Source organism: Lycium ferocissimum, chromosome 6 (genome assembly GCF_029784015.1).
Source record: "Lycium ferocissimum isolate CSIRO_LF1 chromosome 6, AGI_CSIRO_Lferr_CH_V1, whole genome shotgun sequence".
NCBI classification, from domain to species: domain Eukaryota; kingdom Viridiplantae; phylum Streptophyta; class Magnoliopsida; order Solanales; family Solanaceae; genus Lycium; species Lycium ferocissimum.
This window is the reverse complement of record NC_081347.1, coordinates 55998575-56015371: the sequence shown is the minus strand read 5'-3', so window position 1 is coordinate 56015371 and position 16797 is coordinate 55998575. Positions and strand designations below refer to the sequence as shown.

The 16797-nt window shown below is 33.5% G+C and overlaps 1 protein-coding gene across 1 annotated transcript; it reads left to right on the top strand.

Annotated features, from left to right (window-relative positions):
• The first annotated feature begins 10899 nt into the window (after positions 1–10899).
• On the top strand, positions 10900–16440 carry LOC132059847 (uncharacterized). Its single transcript, XM_059452657.1, has 3 exons — positions 10900–11057; positions 11141–11404; positions 16020–16440. The coding sequence occupies exons 1-3, from the start codon at positions 11021–11023 to the stop codon at positions 16235–16237; spliced, it is 519 nt and encodes a 172-aa protein (XP_059308640.1). The 5' UTR covers positions 10900–11020; the 3' UTR covers positions 16238–16440.
• The last annotated feature ends 357 nt before the right edge of the window (positions 16441–16797 follow it).

The window sequence follows — 16797 nt, the reverse complement described above, 5'->3', positions numbered from 1 at the left end:
TGGTAATTGGAGGAACTATAAAAAACAAAATGAGACACGAAGAAATAAGGGGAAAGAGATAATGAGAAGATTCCAAGATTTGTTAAGATTTCCCAATAGAAAAAGTTTTTTTTTTTGTGGAAAAAGGACTCTATCATATCTATTCTTTTATTTGTATGAGAAGTTTTGGACTTTTATAAATAAAAAATTATTTTTTTGAGATAAAAATAAAATAATAGCATCTACAATGTAGTTATTAGAAAGTCTTAGTTAGGGAGAGATTTTTCTATCAAAAGTTCTTACACTTTCATTTATATTAGTTTTATTATATGTAGGTCAATTGGTCAAATCATGTTTTAATGCATATTTTAGCATACTTTTCTTTATATCTGATTTATAGCCTTTTAAGATTTTTTTGGTTAGTTTCCGCATGACGTCCCGTTATTACGATCCTACCAACAAAGTTGAGTTACATTGAAAGTGATTTGCTGTTAGTATGTGTGTTTGAGCGGCAACTGTTATCTCCCAGAAATCACTTACTTTTGTTATAAGCTGAAAATTAAAGTCCCTAACTAGAAAGAAAAGAAAACAAAATGGTTTATTGCAATTCCAAGAGTAGTTAGTAGACACAATAAATTAAATTAAAAAAAGACATAAGAAGTAACTTGGTAATTGGAGGAACTATAAAAAAAACAAAATGAGACAGGGAAGAAACAAGGAAAAAGAGATAATAATGAGAAGATTCCAAGATATGTGTGGCATTTTCGTAGGAGACACAGTCTAGACAGTCGATACACCACTGTCATGCATTTATATATCACTCTCTTTGAATTTACAAGTGACATGTGGGACTATCAGATTTGAATTAAAGCAGTAATCATAGTACATCACACTCTTCGTTGTAATAAACAATTACCTAGCATAAAAAGAAACTACTTCGACTAGTAAGCAATAATGCTAGTACTAATTTTTAACGACTTTATGGTACATTTCACAAGTATGCAAGAATGTCATCAGTTCATCGCACTGTCATGTGCATATATGCTCGTATTTTTATTTGCTCTATTACATTTCAGATAGTAACTTTTTGAAGATTTTAGAGTATAGTTCATAAACAGTACCCATTACTGTGTTCATACTTCATACTCATAGCTCTTCTTTAATTTTTACATATACAGATATTGGTTGAAGTATAGCAAACAAAGACGATTACATTGTCAGGTTAAGATAATTACATGTAAAATTTTATGCTGTAATCTGTAACCTATTAAAATCGTAACTAACCAACTACATGGATTAAACTATATTGATAGGGAAATTCTTTGTTTACACTATCGAAGTAATTGAAAGCCTTTGGAGTATGGGTGGGGCAAGAATAAGCAAATCCAAGATAACGTGGCTTCACAACAAATGTAGAAATATCTCATTTGTAAATGGAAAAATGAAATGTTAAATGTTAAATTTTAAATATTAGAGGAGTATTACCCATGTTCATTCCACAGCTAATTGCGCATCTTCTGCCTGGTCGTCGTAACATGCACTCACATGCCATGAAGTGCTTTACAAGTCGTTTGGATCATATATAGAGGGAAAGCCAAATATAGAATAGGACGGTTTAAAAAAAAAAAAAAAAAATCTTGGATTTATTAATATCTGTCGTGATTTCATTTTAGGGTTGGAGATCACAGACTTGTTACAATAAATGGTAAAAATATCAAATATACATTGTATTTATAAAGTCATCTGCCATAGACTGGATTTTTTGAGATAGGAGGGAAAGGATATTTATTGTCTAAAGGCATATACTCTCTCTTCACTTTTACTTGTTCATTATTTTAAAAATAGATTTTTACTTTTGCTTGTCACTTTTACAATATCCAAATAAGGCAATTTCTTTTTTCCTTTTTTATCCATAGTATTAAATACTCTCTTCAAATCGTTTTTTAAATCCAATAAAAATATGCACCAATTAATATGGGTACATTGATAAATTATGCACTTCATTTATTATTTTTTAAGAATGTGCATAGTCAAAAATGAACAAATAAAACTGAACGGACGGAGTACATAAATAAACATTTAAACTTGTTCAGATCTTACACCTAGCCAATGATAGAGCCATAGATTTATATAAAGGGATTCGCGAACGCACTAACATGTCATACATAGAATTTGATATGTAACCCAAAGCAATTTTTGTACATTTTTGTCACTAAGGCCAAGCATTTTAAAATTGCTTTTCTGTACATTGAAAAAGATTAATACATAAACATCTTAAATTCTTTCATAAGCTACATGATTCAAATTTGTCAGGAGAAAAAACTCCATGTCCTTAAATGCATCTTCCTAAATTAGTAAATCTTCAACATGTGGGTGATCTTCATTTGCGAGAAAATCTGCACATTGATTGCCTCCCTTAAAATATGTGTAATAATGGTTTGGTTAGTTTCCAACAGATATTTGCAATATTCAATAAAAGCTTTGAGAGAATGAAATTGCATGTCCTCCCCGGTGATAAGCTTGACAACAAATAACGATCGATTTAAACTTTCAGTTCTTTATAACCTTTGTCTTTTACTAATCTGAGTTCTTGTCTGATACTCCATAATTTTGTAATGAGGTTTGAAGTAGGCTACTACCCCAGCAACAACTTACCTTGATCATCTCGAAAGATCCTTTCAAAAACAACATCTCAAGTTTGAGGGTTGACACTGATACACTGTCATAAATATTTAGTACTCTCTTTGTCCCAATTTATTATGTGATACACTTTTTTTTTAATCTGTCCCAAAAAGAGTGATACATTTCTATATTTAGAAATAATTTAACTTGAAACTTCCCCTTTTACCGTTAATGAAATGATTTACAGCCACATAAATATCTATGACTTGTTTTAGACCACAAATTTCAAAAGTCTTCCTTTTTTTCTTAAACTCAGTGCCTAGTCAAACTATATTACATAAATTGTGATGGATGGAGTATAATCTTTCCTACACAAGGGGAAAACTGAGTTATTAGTTTGACTTGTTTAGATAGAAAAGTCTGACGAGGAAATGCACCATCGATTTCCGGGGCATAATCACTAATTTGTTTGCATATAAGTTCAACAGATATAGACAATTCATTTCAATTAAATTAATTTCTATTGTTCTTTCAATACATAACACATAATTGGAAAGAAAAAAAAAAAGTGTAGCACTACAGGAGGGTTGCCAGACATTGTGTATAATATCATCAAGCCATTCAAGCATTGACTTGGTATTCATAGCAACAATCTCCTTTGGTGATATGAACTTGTTCCATATTTTCACAGACTTTGTCAAAATAATTTTCTGGAAAATATTTTTAGAGAGAAGCAGTTTGTGTTTGGGTAATTCATTTGAGAAATACTTTTTCTAGTATTTGATAAAATGATTGTGTTTGACTAATCTTTTGAAAAAGTGCTTTCCCGTGTCAAATTATGAAAAAGACGTACTAAGGTTCATTTTACAAAATACATATTATTAAATAAAGAAATAATATGTTTAAGAAAGACTTTAATAAAGGGGAGTTTCTCAAAGGAATAAGATATTTAAAATTGGGGTGGGTCATTTAGTTTTGAGCTTGACACGTGTGTCCTCCATTAAAATTAAGGGAAAATTTGTGCCAAAATATATCGAAAATATAACGGGAGAAATATATTTAGACCGAAAGTATTATCTAAACTATTCTGATAGTACAGGGGTATATTTGACCCCTTTTCATAAATAAATATCTAACCTTATATATATAATATAATTTTCTGGCGAACATGATTTATTTAAACCCCTTAATATGTACAAACTAGCTCTGACACTACACCTAGCCACCTAAAGTATAATTATGACTTATTAAACGCTTGATATGTGTTCTAATTATGTTTATTAAGTACATGTTGTTGACATGACATGTAACATAAATGTCACATATATTGAGCGTGTGAACATATAGCCTTTACTCTTTTATGTGTCTATTGGTATATTAATGCAGAAACTCAACCTTCATTTTGAGTTTTAACACCCCATTTCATGCTTTGAGACATGGTATGGGCCAATAGTATCATTTGGGACTTATAATCATGGTGAGGGAACTCAATGCGTTTTAACACATTTTAAACTTAAAAATCGTTGTTGTTATAATTCTGAACCTGGTACGTCAGAAATGCTGGACCCAAGTCGCATTTGTGGAAGCTGAGCTGGCAGTAAGTGTCCTTTTGCGATTGAGCGGTTGCAAGTGTGATTGTCTTACCTTTGCAATGGGCTAGGCTATATCTAGGTTCACATTTGCAGAGTGTTTGCCGCATTACGGTGATGGTGTCTCATAAGCCCGTCAACCGGTTAAAACCGATGAATGGGACCGGTAAAATCGGAGCAAGGGCAAAGACCTGTTCCGGGTGCTAACTGCTTATTAAATACCGATCCGGTTTGATTTTTTTTCAACCTAATCGGTTAAATCGGTAAAATCGGGAACCCGACCGGTTCAATAATGCAAGAAACCGTCGAATTAATTTTTTTTTTTTTTAAATGTGGTCGATTGGTCGCTTGGTTTAACCGCGTTGAACCATTCATTTGCAAAAATAGCCATTGCCAAACCAGTCCCAAACCCATATTTTGGCCCCAACCTCCCAAACTTTTTTTTTTTAACACTTTAACCCATCCTCCACCCCTATATAAACCCTCCATTTCCATTTTAATCCACACCAATTCACTCTCTCTCTTTCTCTCAATCTCTCAATTATAGTTACTTTTTGCAACAATTAGCCACTTTAAATTTCTCTCAATTAAATATTATAAAGTCTTATTATAGTTTCGAATTATTAATTTTGCAATTATAATATTGTTGGTGGAGTTGGTGATTTTACAACAATCAAAAGAAGTAGCTTTGGTGGATTTGCAATTCTAGCGCCACTTTGTTGGAAATTAGTCCGGCAATTTGGTACCTTCGTTCGACTCTATCTTTATTTTTTGCAATTTAATTTACGCAATTTAATTTGTTGCAATTTATTTTCTTGTGATTTATTTGAGTGTGATTTAAATTAATTCTATTTAATAATGGCGAAGAGATTTAGACGTGGTGCGGTAGTAGTGGTATTGTTAGGGGTGGGTTTAATGAGGAAACATTTGTGGAAGAAACACCTAATTTAGGTATTGATGTTGGTGGAAATAATCCACTTTTAGATCATGAGGCAATGCAACAACATTATATGACACTTTTAATGAAATTGATGATGATGATGATGAAACACAAGCCCGAAAATCCCATAGAGATACGTATGTCCCGATCGCGTACCTGAAGACAAACGCCTAGAACTCATAAGCCAACCGCTAAAATTTGAAAACATATGACTAAGGATAAGGAAAGCCAAAACGATAAATGTAACATATATGGACAAGTATTTGCTTTTGGACGAACTAGTAAGGATGGTGGAACGGGTACACCAAATGGTCGTATGAGAAAGAAACATACGGATGTTTGGGGGAAACAAGGGGTTCAAACGTGGGGGGTATTCAAATGATGATAGACTCACGAACCGGTAAAAATTTTAAGTATGACAAGAAAAAAGAGCGTGTAGAAATAGCTATAATGGTAGCTTATGATTGTTTACCATTTTCCTTTCCTTCGGGTTTGGTACTTACATTCAACGTTGTTACAATCCGTTATTTGAGGGTATTCCTAGAAGTACTTGTAGAGCGGATGTTATAGATTTGTATAAAAAATATAAATTTTATTTGCGTCATGTAATTCTTTAAATTGTAATGTTTCTCTTCATTTGATTTGGATCTTAGTCTTAACAAGTTAGATTTTTTGCTATTACATGTCATTGGGTTGATGATAATTGGGTTATGCAAAAAAAGAATTATAGTTTTTATATGATGAAGGAAAGGTCGTCACGATGGAATTTTTTAGCGGATTCAATGTCTACTATTATGAGATTTTTTAACATTTATAGAAAAACACTTTGTATTGCTTTAGATAATGCTTCTAATAATACAAAGGCAATTGGTCTTTTAAAAAGAGAATTAAACCCTCCGCTAAAAAATATTTTTCATGTGAGATGTAGTTGTCACATTTTAAACTTAATTGTTAAAGATGGTCTTGTGTGTTTTGACGATTCTATTCAAAAAGTTAGAGAGGCGTTTTACATTCACATCCAACTCCTTCTTATAATGCAAACTTTGATGAATATCACTTTTATTTGATGCGACCAAATGTGGATATCAAGGAACTAGATGATTTGGACGTCAGCATGGTGGAAGAAATATAAGGCAAGTCATCGATACTCTCGAGAATAGGCTCGAGATATCCTTACGGTTCGAAGTATCAATCGGGCTTCGGAGAGTGCATTTAGCCAAGAAAGACAACAAATTGGAGAATAGACACTATTATCGGATTTAGCTTGCAAGTACTAGTGTGCATTCGCGATTGGATTAGATCGGAGCGACGCAACCAAAATTTAGAAGCGGTGGAAGGCGAAGAGATTGAAGATTTGATAGCAAGTGGAGCGGACCAAATGAAAGACTTTGAAGATATCTCCATGGCCGAATATGATATGGGGGAAATTAACCAAATGATTGAGAATTGGTGATTTTATTATTCTACTATTTCTTTGCAACTCATGTATTATTTGCAAGTTAAAAAAAACTAACTTGCAAATAAATGTTATCCAATGAATAAAATATGTGGCTATTGAGCTTTCTTCTATTTACTTGTGTTCATATTTTTACTTATATTAAGTTAGGAATATACCTAAAAATATACTAAGAATATACTTATAATATACATCTACTTAAATTAAAAACTAGAAAGTTATATACTTGAAAAATAACTAAAATATATAAGAATATACTTATAATATAAATATACTTAATTTATAAAATACGAATTTATAAACTTAGAAAAAAATTAAGCTATAAATAACTTAAGTTATAATATATAAGTATATATAGTATACATATAACTTAAACATATATATATATATATATATATATATATATATATATATAAACCTAAGTATATTGATATATATAAGTATATTCTTAGTATATTTTAGGTATATATATATAACTTAAGCATATAACTTAATATATATATATATACGTATATGCTGTATTGTTGTTAGTCAGTAAATATATAAACTTTACTTATAAACTTATATAACATATGTAAATATACCTACAATATACTAATAAATACTATAATATATATATACTATACAAAAAAAAAAAAAAAAAAGAGGTTTTGGACACTTTTGAACGGATGAGGTGCGGTTTCGGTTATTTAACCGGAACCGAATCGGTTAAGCGGAACTGCAGGGCCGGCCGGTTTTTAAACCGGAAACCGGCCGGTTTGTTAACCGGTTACCGGTCCGGTCCGGTTCGAAATGCGACAATCATCTGCGGTGTAAAAATATTGATTTTCTGGATTGTTATCGTTATTTCATCATTTTGGATATTTTGAGCTCGGTCTAAGGTTATTTTATAAGAAATTCGAACATAAGTTGGGGGTAAGTGATTTAAACACTCTCCTATAATTATATCTTGATTACCTATGAATTTTAGCCATTAAGCATGAATTTAGAAGTGAAATTTGGAGATACTTGGATTACGCCATAGAATTGATAAATTGATGTTTAAGCATGTAAATAAACTCAAATTATAGATTTGGACTCATGGGGTTATGGGTTATTGAAAAATGTACATATTATTTCGAAGTTTGACCATGCGTGCTCATGGTTTTGGCAAAATTTGCACGATTGTCCTTATTCGGGGGTGCTCTTTAATTTTTGCCTCTCAAATTGGTGGTCTTTAATTTTTGCCCTTCGGTAAAAACTCCTCGGTTCTGGGTTTGAACCCCGCTCAGTCAAAAATTTAAAAAAATTCACAAGGTAAAGTTTGGATTCCCAAGGAAACTCTGCCTTAAATAGAGTTTGCAGTGTCAAACTTTGCTTGATCAGGTAGAGTTTGACTGCAAACTCTACTTAAGGTCGAGTGTTGCCTTCAGGCATTGGCATAAGTCAAAACTCTACCTTAAGGTAGAGGTTTGCATTAAGGCAATTTTTTTTTTTTTTTTTTTACTTAGTTGGAATTTTGTAAAACTCTGCCTTAACGCCTAATTTTTCTACGAAACTTTGCCTTGCGATGTTTTTTTTTTTTTTACTAAGCCGAGGTTCGAACCTCAAACCTCATAGTATTAGGCAAAGGGCAAAAATTAAAGACTAGTGCCTTTGAAGGGCAATCTGCACAAAAAAATGCATGGTTTTTGGATTGACTTGTGATTGACCTTGACTAAGATCACATATTAAATTATATACTTGAGTTCAATAGCATTGTTTGACTTCGTTAAGTATTCTTTTGGCTAGAGTTAAGCCGTTTAGATGCTTTTGGAGCGTGGACAAGCAGTGTTAAAGCGTTTACTTGTAATCAGACCAATTGAGACCTTAACCTCTATAGGAATTTTTTTTCCAAATTAATAATGTTCTGAGTGTATAGTATGTGCAAGGATAACGTATATATGGAGTGATGAGCACCGATTGGCTAATGAGATTACTTGAATGCTATTTTTGTGCATTATTTGCTATACAGTCAGACCTCTCTATATCGGCATCCACATATAATAACATCTCTCTATAACAGCTAAGTTTTTTCGGAACCGATTTTTTATGTTATATTTTACTTCTCTATAACAGCATTTCACCTATAACAGCAACAACCAACTTTATAACAATACACTCTTTGTAAAATTACCCCCATATAACAACTATCTTTTTTTTTTTTTTGGTAATATAATAATTAACCATCTTTATAAAAATAGAATATCTATGATTACCAATAACAAGTGTAGAGATTTTGACCAAATATTTAATCATTTAATACACTATTTATGACAAAAAAAAATATCAAATGAATATATATATATTTTTATCATTAAAAGATTTTTCTTGGTTATACAAATGTGATTAAACTTAGAATTTGGCAATTAAAAATGAAAAACTAAATTATATACCATATTTTTGCCTATAACAACGAAATATTATTTAAACGTCAATGCTATTATAGGTGTATAACAACAATTCTCTATTACAACAAAAAAATTTCGAACTCAACGATGCTGTTATAGAGAGGTTTGACTGTATATGTATGGTGATTATCTGTGTAAATCAATAACGCCTTGTCGATGACTTAAATCTGTTTAGATGCTAGAAACAGACATAATGGAATTAAATTAAATTCCATTAATTTAATTAATGAGATTAAAAAGTTAGAGGTAAAAATGGGGTGGACTACACATTTTTTCGGGCATGTAATTGGAAAATACCCTGAGTTTGTAAAGTAATTAATAAATAGTTATTAATGCAGAATATCTGGATAAAGTTACCCTCACTAAAATGTAGAAAAACTTCAGCATAATGTACCGGAGTTTGAATTTTTTAAAAGTAAAACTAATACATTGTGTTGGAGTTCATGAAAATATGTTGGAGTTAAAAAAATACTAAAAATTAAGAAAAAAATATCGGAGACTCCAGTAAAAATGCCGGACTTCGAAAAGTCACCCAAACAATCATATGTTATAGTTGATCCTCAATTCTATCTTTCTTGTTCTTCTTAATAGATGTGATTTTCTTTGCTTATGTAACAATCAAGTCTCTAACAAGAAATTCCAAGATACTATCCTGAAGTTAAATTTGAATTTGAATTTTAGTCTCATGGTTTTGAAGTTAATTTTAAACTTCAGTTTCATAGGTTTGAAATTGATTTTTAAGCGACTATATTTACAAAATTTTATAAACTTCAGTTATGCCTTAATTAGGTCCAAAAGTTTGCTATCTACGCATGATTATTATAGGAAATGTCCTTTTTAGGCTATCATTTTGATTTTGTCTTTAAATTTAAAAGTTGTGCAATACATCCATTGAAACTGATAAACTATTATACTGTCATCTAACGTCTATAATACTTTAGATCGTGGTTTAGCGGTTTTTCATAGAATTTTTCAGAATGCTCAAAATAAAATTTTAGATTGTGTTTACAAGGTTCATAAATTACAAAAAGAAAATAAAATAAAAAATCATTTATTAAACAGTTGTCGAAAAGGGAAAAGGACACTATGTGTCCAACGGCCCAAAGTAATGCCACATTTGGCCAACATTTGAGCCTAATATCGCCAGCCGGCTGGCCGGTCGAAAATAATGCCAAGCGCTGGCCAGCCCAGCTTCAGGCAACAACCAGATTTTCTGCCTCTTCCCCTTTCCTTGTGTTTTGGGCTTTTTATTCAAATAATCCCAAAACATGTATAATATGTGTATATTTATTAAGTATATACAAGAATGATACGATATATACATATGCTGGAATTATATATATACTTTCTATACGAGAATGATACACTTTATCTACATATGCTGGAGTTAATTATACATTTATTATACATAAATTATACATTAATTATACACATATTATACAATAATGATACAGTTTCTATACATATGATATATTTTCTACACATATACAGTAGTGATACATGTTATATACAAAAATGATAAGGTTTCTATACGTATATGTATGATACACTTTCTATACAAGAATGATACAATTTATATACATATGCTGGAATTATATATACAGTTTCTATACAAGAATGATACAGTTTATATATTGTATATGTATGATACATTGTCTAGACGTATGATATTTATATATAAGAATGATACAGTTTATAAAGTATTGACTAATGGATGGGATTAGTTTAGTGGGTATCATTTGGGTTGATGAACTTTGGTCACCAGGTGGAGTTAGTTTCACCTGGCCGGCCAATTATGTCCTTTCCCCAAGAAGAAATAGCCCACCAAAATTTCTGTGCGCCCTGAACCCAGGAAGACTGGGCCTCTATGACGGCAGACTAATATCCAGTCCAATAAGCACTTCAAAACTTACGCCATTTTTTCCCCCTTCACTAACAACAGAGCATTAACAAATAAGGGCCAAAACCTTGAGAAGAATCAAGAATCAATAATCAAGAAGCTGCTATGAACCAACCAGTACAGAAAAACACTCTGTACGTAGGTAAATCCTTAAACCCCCCAAAACCCAAACATTATTTGTACATCTTTATGTTTTCAATCAATGTTATTTACCATTATTAACAGGTGGATTAGCAGAGGAGGTGAATGAATCAATACTACATGCTGCATTCATACCTTTCGGAGATATTAAGGATGTGAAGACCCCATTGGATCATGCCACCCAAAAACATCGTTCTTTCGGGTTTGTTACCTTTCTTGAAAGAGAAGATGCTTCTGCAGCCATGGATAATATGGACGGTGCTGAGCTTTATGGACGTGTCTTAACTGTTAATTATGCTTTGCCTGAGAAGATTAAGGGTGGTGAACAGGGTTGGGCTGCTCAGCCAAGTAAGTTCCTTGCTCTTACCCTAAAAGTTTAAGCTAAAAAAGAAATTAGGGTTCTTCGTCTCTGTTCTTGTTATTTTGGGCCCAATGATTGCCAACATAGTTATGGGAATTCTGTTTAGGTTATGTTTGATATGAAGAAAATGTTTTCCGTGGAAAACATGTGAGTTTCTTACTTATTTTCTAGTGTTTGTTAAGTAAGCAAAAAAAATATTGTCCCAAGAGTACAACAACAACAATATACCCAGTATAATCCCATTAGGTGGGGGTCTGGGAGGGTAGAGTGTACGCAGACTTTACCCCTACCTTGTGAAGGTAAGGAGGCTGTTTCCGATATATCCTCGGCTCAAGAAAAGATGCAAGGAAAACAATACAACAATAATATTAGGCAGTACTAGCAACAATATAATAAGATAAATGAAGTGAAAGATACAATCAAGTTGTATTAGAGATCTAAAAAAAAAAAAAAAAAGCAAATGCACAAAGATAATAATACACCTAGTACGGAAAAGAAATCCTCGTGGCAACCTACTAGCCATCTACCCTGATACTTGACCTCCATACCCTTCTATCAAGGATCATGTCCTCGATAAGCTGAAGCTGCTCCATATCCTGCCTAATCACCTCTCGCAAGACTTCTTTGACCTGCCTTTCCCTCTCCTCAAGCCCACCACTCCACTGCCAACCTCCCACACCTCCTCACTGGAGCATCAGCGGATCTCCTCTGCACATGACGCCTCTGCACATGACTTTACTATCTTAACCTTCCTTCCCGCATCTTGTCCACCGCGGGGGCCATTCCCACCTTCTCCTGAATCACTTCATTCTGAATCATATCTCTCTTGGTATGCCTGCACATCCATCTCACCATCCGCATCTCTGCTGCCTTCCTCTTCTGAGCATGACCTTTCTTAACTGGCCAACACTTCGACTCTTACAACGTAGTCGGTCTAAGAGACAATGAACTTGGAATGTCACTTACGAAACTTGTTTTTGGGAAAATATTTTGACCAGCCAAACATGGGAAAATTGGAAAACATTTTCTGGAAAATGTGGAAAATGTTTTACAACGTACCAAACACACTCTGGGAGCTGATTTTGACAGCTGAAGAAGCATGCAACTTAAAGAGCTGAAAACCCCTATTTTATTTTTTAAAAACAAATTACTTACTTCTGGAATGAAATGGATCTGAATAGAGAGGAGTATACAGAGGGTTTATATCTGAACCCAATTAATATGGGATTGAGGCATAGTTAATAGATTGATTGATTGAAGAATTGGCTTTTAAACTGGTTTTTACTGATTATGAGGGGTTGTGGGGTTTATGGAATAATTTAACTGACTTGCTGATGAACAATAGCACGATAACCTGTTCCAAAACTTCTGTTTAGTATTTATCCTTCCCTTGTGACATGCCAATGTAGTTTATTATGCACGTAGATAGTTCCACAAATAAGTGCAATACATTAAGGTGTTACTTCTGCAGATAAAACAACTTTTTTAAAAAGGGAAAAACTATCCCCCCCCCAAAAAAAAAGAAGAAGAAAGCTCTTGATCTCCATATTGGATTGCCAATCCTATATTTCTGTTGTTCCTCTTATCCCTTTAGGGTGCCTGTCTCCATAGCTGGCCCTTGTACAAGGCACCTGCTATGATATATGGCTGTCGAAAGGGTGGGTTGGATTAAATTTGGACGGGTTGAAATGGTTTGAGGGAATGAACTGATCATGGTTCAATTCGCTCAAAGTTTCTTAGTTTAAGAAGGGTAGGGCCAAGTTAGGGCTAAACAAAGAGTGATAACCCAACTTAACCAAATTAAAAACCATTTTTCATTTGTTCATTTTTATTTTCTTAATTTGTTTAATTCTCAATATAACTTTTCTTTCTTACGGAGAGATAGTACATAAATACAAATCAAACCAACAGATATTTTGTTTCTACTTTCAACAAAATTTTCTTATGATGGTAGCACAATTTGACCCTATCTTTTAGATTGGTTGACTCGGGTCTGGTTTGTGCCCAGATTGTCCCATCAAAATTTATTTCAATCCCACCTGCTCAAACATGGGTTTATTGGGTGGGTGGTTATACTTATATTGGTTAAATTGAATAATCTAGTATAATATGTGTAAATTTGATAGATGCAAGACAACTTTGATAAGATATATCAAAGGCATCTTTTCTGGTGCTCTTAGAGGACAAGCGCAAATCATTTTGCCCCTACGAGGTTTCACTTGCAGATGGATTTATAGGCTTGATGTCAGATGCTAAAGACATTGGTTAGATGATAGTGGATAAAGGTTTCCTTTTTTCTGTTCCTTTTCGTTTTCCTCTTTTAGTGGGAGTGCTGTTTATTCTTGTAAAAAAAAAAAAAAAAAAAGTAATGCAGAAATATCACGGGCTTCCGTTTCTGAATCAAGAGTGTAGTTTAAAGAGAGATTGGGCACTGAGTTGGATATATGAGAAACTATGTGTCACTTATTCCAAAGCTATCATTGGACATTTAAACATGCCGATTCCTAATTGTAATGTCCATCCTGAAAAGAAGGTGCTCAGCAGTTGGAATCCAAAATTGGTGACTTCTATGCCACTACTCAAGTCTATCCGCTAAAGCTTTTAGAAAAAAATTGGAAAAAGAACTAGAAGACAAAATGTTAGATGTTTCTTTTGTTTTTCTTAAAGACCTAAAAATCCCTCTGGGGACAACCTTTAGGACCAACCACAGCCTTTGAAATTCAGGGATAATGGGCCTGCCCCTCTACCCTTCTTTTTCTCTCCCGAGAAAGTGAAGTTTCTATATGCACTAAGTACCCTACTACTACTGTAGTTTTGTCAATGTGATGTGAAGAGAGGTATTCTACTATCCTGATTTTGTGAATGATCTGTTATATAGGTGAAAAGCTCTTTTTGTTAATTACATCTCTCTTCTGTTGAAGTCTGTAAAACATAATGGCAGTACTGTTTAAAGTAAGTTTTACCCCAACCTAGTATATCTGTAAGCTATCTGTATTCTTATTTCGCCTTTATAGTATGCAAATGTGTCCATTTTAAAATGTGTTAGTGAACAAAGCTTGTCTTCTCCTTAGTTGGTCTCCTTAAGAATATTGGGAGCAAGATTAAGGAGCTAAAGATCCTTAATTTTGATAATTTTTTGGGGGGTATCTCGTCTCTCTTCACATTCCTCCTTCAAATTTCCCTGAAAGGTGTTTTCCTAAGGGGAAAAATAAATATCAGTGAAAATACCTAAATCATGCTTGTGATATTTTCTGGTGAGGAAACCTCCTTTACTGCCTTAGCCATAAGCTGGCATTCCCTCTCAAACCATGCCTGAATTTACGTACCGTTGGAATAAGGATTAAAATCTGAATTTGAGGCAGAAACCTTTTCATAGTGGTCATCTGCATGGCAAGTTAAATTGAGTCAGAGCCCGTTTGGATTGGCTTATAAGTTGGCTTATAAGCTGTTTTCAGCTTTTTTGAGTGTTTGGCTGGCCAGCTTAAAGTCATTTTGTGCTTAAAATAAGCTCAAAAAATAATTGGACCCATTTAACTTAGTTTATCTAAAGCAGCTTATAAGTTGAAAACAGCTTATAAGCCAAAAAAAATAAGTTGGACTACCCTAACTTATTTTTTTCAGCTTATAAGCTGCAAACAGCTTTAAGCTATAAGCCAATCCAAACGGGCTCTCATTCTCCTTATGCATGCTGTCTGATTCATCATCAAAGTCATGCAGAAGTGCTAAAAGAAATTTAATCTGATTACTTTGATGAAAATTCTCTATCTTCTTAATATGTGTGGTGTCTGATTCTCAACACCATGGATAAATGCTAAAGGAAATCTGATTACTTAATAGAGCTTGTTTGCACTAGTACTCAGTCGGTCAACTTTTGGCATCGCAAAGGAGCTGCCGGGTTGAGATAGTAGTAGGGAAGCTTTTCATTACCTGTCATTTAGCAGAGACTAGGCAATATCAATCTGCCTGGTAGCCATATCTTATGCCCTCCTACATGAATTATCTAGTTGGTTTAAGTCTTTAAGACTTGATTTTTGCGTTGTGGTTGGTGTCTCATTTAGGCCTTTCCATTTGCTCTTTGAGTAATTTGCTGCTTATATTTGGTTATTCTTCTGATCTTCTGTTTGTGCAACTTAAAATCAGTTGCTTAGTTTGAACCCTCTGATACATGATAATACATTATGCCCAGGATAAGTGTATTGTCTTCTAGCCCAGGGCCTTTGTTCAGTGACGAATATAGTACAGCACGTGATGTGTGGTAGGGTGCATGTAACGAGTTCGAACCTTGACTGTTTCACCATAAATAAATAAATGTATTATCATGTTAGGTGTATTCTTTTGTTGGGCACTTGTCAAGACTTCCTGTGTGTCATCACGTGTCCTTGGAAGTAGCATGCTTATAGTTTGTCTTCTTTCCTTTCGTATATTATATTTTCCAGCTATGTCACAGATTAATTCTCAGAGAGCCACATGATACTTCTCTTGATGTCTTTTGTCAACTATCTTTATGGGTGATATAAGGAAGAAAAGAGTTAATTATTTGCCAGTTATAATTTAGAGTTGATTGTGTTCTTTTGACTGCTAATGTTTTTATTTAAACTTCAGTTTGGGCGGATGCTGACACATGGTTCGAGAGGCAACAGCAAGAAGAGGAAATGAAGCGGCTTCAAGAAGAGCAGAAGGCTGCAATGCAGGTGGCAGAAGACTTGCATAGAAAAAAGATGGCTGAGGATAGAGAAGGTGAAAAGGATGAAGAAACGGAGACGAAAAACGACCCCATGGCAATGGCTGAAGCTGAGGTTTTGAAACAGAATGCTAGTTAGTCATTTCAATGGCAACAGGTTCCCTTTTTTGGCATTCATCAGATAGAAGTTTGAGGTACTCGTTATGCATGTATAGATGAGCAATTTGCACCTTCTTATTACTTGGCCTGTATCTTAGCATGTTGTGCTTATTTACTGTTTCAATGCCAGTATCTTCAGATTTTATCTTATGAAGAGTTGTCTAACTTTGTATTGTTGCGGGATATTGTTTCTGCTCTTCTATTGCATATGCTCTTCTTTGATGGATTGTCGCTGCTGAAGTTCAACTGGTTTTGACCCCGCATAAGTTTATATAGACTTGCAACTTTAGAAATCTATTGATAGCATGTTTTTATGCAAAGTATGGATCCAAGAAGGGATCTTAAAATGGCTGCTTACAGCAATTAGAATTTCTAGATTTGATATAAGTTATTGTTACTTGATTGAAAAGTGAAAAGGAAGAACCAATATGTTAAGAAAAAGTTAACCTCGTCTTCTTTATTAAAAATTAAATAATGGAAGGAATGAATGACGGACCTAGTGCATCTCTTTGATCAACACTTCAACTCAAAACCTTTGTT